The 2,207-nt window shown below is 42.7% G+C and overlaps 1 protein-coding gene across 1 annotated transcript; it reads right to left on the bottom strand.

Moving 5' to 3' along the window:
* On the bottom strand, window positions 1–980 carry LOC122275336 (non-specific lipid-transfer protein 3-like). Its single transcript, XM_043084351.1, has 2 exons — window positions 515–980; window positions 1–363 (listed from the first exon to the last, which is right to left on the bottom strand). Exons 1-2 carry the CDS (start codon window positions 877–879, stop codon window positions 354–356), a joined length of 375 nt encoding a protein of 124 aa, XP_042940285.1. The 5' UTR covers window positions 880–980; the 3' UTR covers window positions 1–353.
* Window positions 981–2,207: the final 1,227 nt, after the last annotated feature.

Genomic DNA, 2,207 nt, shown 5'->3' with positions numbered 1-2,207 from the left:
TTGGATCAGAAACATGCTCTGGCCTTTGCCATGAATAATATATCCTACGTAAGCAAAGTGCGTACATGGTAGCAGCTTAACTCAAGAAGACCGACGACTTAGCGCATATATATATATATATATATATTTAACAGAGAAATATATAAACAAGACCCATATATAACAGAGAAATATATGAACAGGCTATATATATATATATATAAACAAGACCCATTTCTAGTCGATGAAATTACGAGTACAGAGAAAGATGAAAATCAAGCAAGTCTTGTAAATCCCCCGGTGAACAAAGGCACCGATATTTAATCTCACGCTAACCCAACTTGATTTCTACGATGCCTCTATCTATCTGCAGATCACTTAACGCTGCATCGAGGTTATAACAAAGCAAGGGCAACAGAGAGAACGTTAGCAACATTCCATGAAATAAGATATATCTCAGAGTAATACAGTAGTAGTATTAGGCATATGAACATGATGAATTTGAGATCTAGAGAGGGGAGAGATCGAGTCGCACCTTTTGCAATCTGTAGAGGGGCTGATCTTGTAAGGAATATTGACTCCACATTTCTTGGGAAGCCCAGCTGCGAGATTAAGGTTGTAAGGAGTGTATGGAACTCCGCTGACAGCTTGCTTTATACAACTGCAAACGCCCTGACGGTCAGCTGTGGTGCGAGCCAGGCTGTAGAGGGTCTTGATCCCACTGCAGCACGTAGCCGGCACACTCCCACCATTTGCTACATAAGAAACGCATGGGGTCAGGTACCTCACCACCTGCCCACATGATATAGCAGCTTCTGAGCCCTTTGGTGCACCTACCACCATGCACGCTACAGCCACGAAGCAAACCAACTTAAAGATATTAACATAGCTAGCCATCATGAAAAATATTGATTAATGCGCGCAGCAAAGAATTACAATCCCAAGCTAGCTTTAAGATGGATGTTGGCTACCGGCTCTGAGTGTAAGAAGCTCGCCTAGGTTGGTGTTTATAATAATGCAGATGCAGGGGGTGGTGTTTTGTCCAGGTGTAATGCGTTTCAGTCTTGGTAGGTGGGGTTAATTACTATGTTTTGGTGGAATGCGGTTGAGTGCAATAAATACTGATCTGTCTTGGATGTCAATCAAAACGATCGATAGTTATGTCTGGTAGAGAATCTGAAAAAAGCATGTTTAATTCCCAAGTAGAAATTACTGCTCGCCTGTGAGATCCATGCCAATACGTAATCACCATCACACTGCATGTTACAGAAAAGGATGAGCTTCTCGGGAAATGTTGTCAGTACCGTACTATAGACTAGTGTATTAAAGCTTGCTTTTGGAAAGAGCGGATCTTTTTTTTTTTTTTTAAAATGAAATCGGTACTTTCATTAATCATGTTGATAATAGCTCAGAGATTACAATCGAACGAATGCATACTGGACATTCTTTAACATTGTATACATCACTGACTAAAAATAGAGCAGACTTTGCTAGCTCATAGGCAGCTTTGTTTGCACCACGGTAAGTGTGATTTGCCTGCCAACTTCCAATGCTTGCCAACACATCCCTTGCATCTTCCACCTGTAGACCGCCTAGGCTCCAATTCTTCTCCTTCCCGAGAAGTAGATTGATGACTTTCATGGAGTCACCTTCCAGAACAATCTAGTTCAGCCCCAAATCCCTGCAAAAATTGGTTGCAATTACTAGACCAAGTGCTTCTGCATCAAAAGGACTTCCTGCACTAGATCTTCTCGCTCGTTGTGCTCCAACTACTCTGCCTTGGTAGTCTCGGACAAGAACTCCCAATCCCACGTGCCATGTTTCTTTGTTCAATGCTGCATCCCAGTTGACTTTGTATACTCCTTGAGCTGGGTGTTGCCAGGTCTGTGTAGTTTGGTTAGCATTCCGTTGACAGCCTTGTTGGGACACCTTGGCTTCTTTGTAAGCGATGGCTTCTGATTTAGCTCCCTGCAAAAGCTCTCCTGGATGCTTAAGTCCTTTGCCATGTACTAGTTCATTCCTCCTGGTCCACAACCCCCTCATCACAACTGCACATTCCTCAAGCTCAGTTTTATCAAGTTTATGAATCAGCCTAGACCAGATTTTTGAGAAGAGGTCATCATGGTATGACATTTTTTGGATTTTAACACAACCATGGCTCCATACATCCTTAGCTGCTGGACAGCCCCAAAGAACATGGCCAGAAGTTTCGGGTTCAAGGTTACAGA

This window comes from Carya illinoinensis, chromosome 9, assembly GCF_018687715.1.
Source record: "Carya illinoinensis cultivar Pawnee chromosome 9, C.illinoinensisPawnee_v1, whole genome shotgun sequence".
NCBI classification, from domain to species: domain Eukaryota; kingdom Viridiplantae; phylum Streptophyta; class Magnoliopsida; order Fagales; family Juglandaceae; genus Carya; species Carya illinoinensis.
Note: the sequence above shows the minus strand (reverse complement) of the source record. Positions and strands in the feature narration are given on the sequence as shown.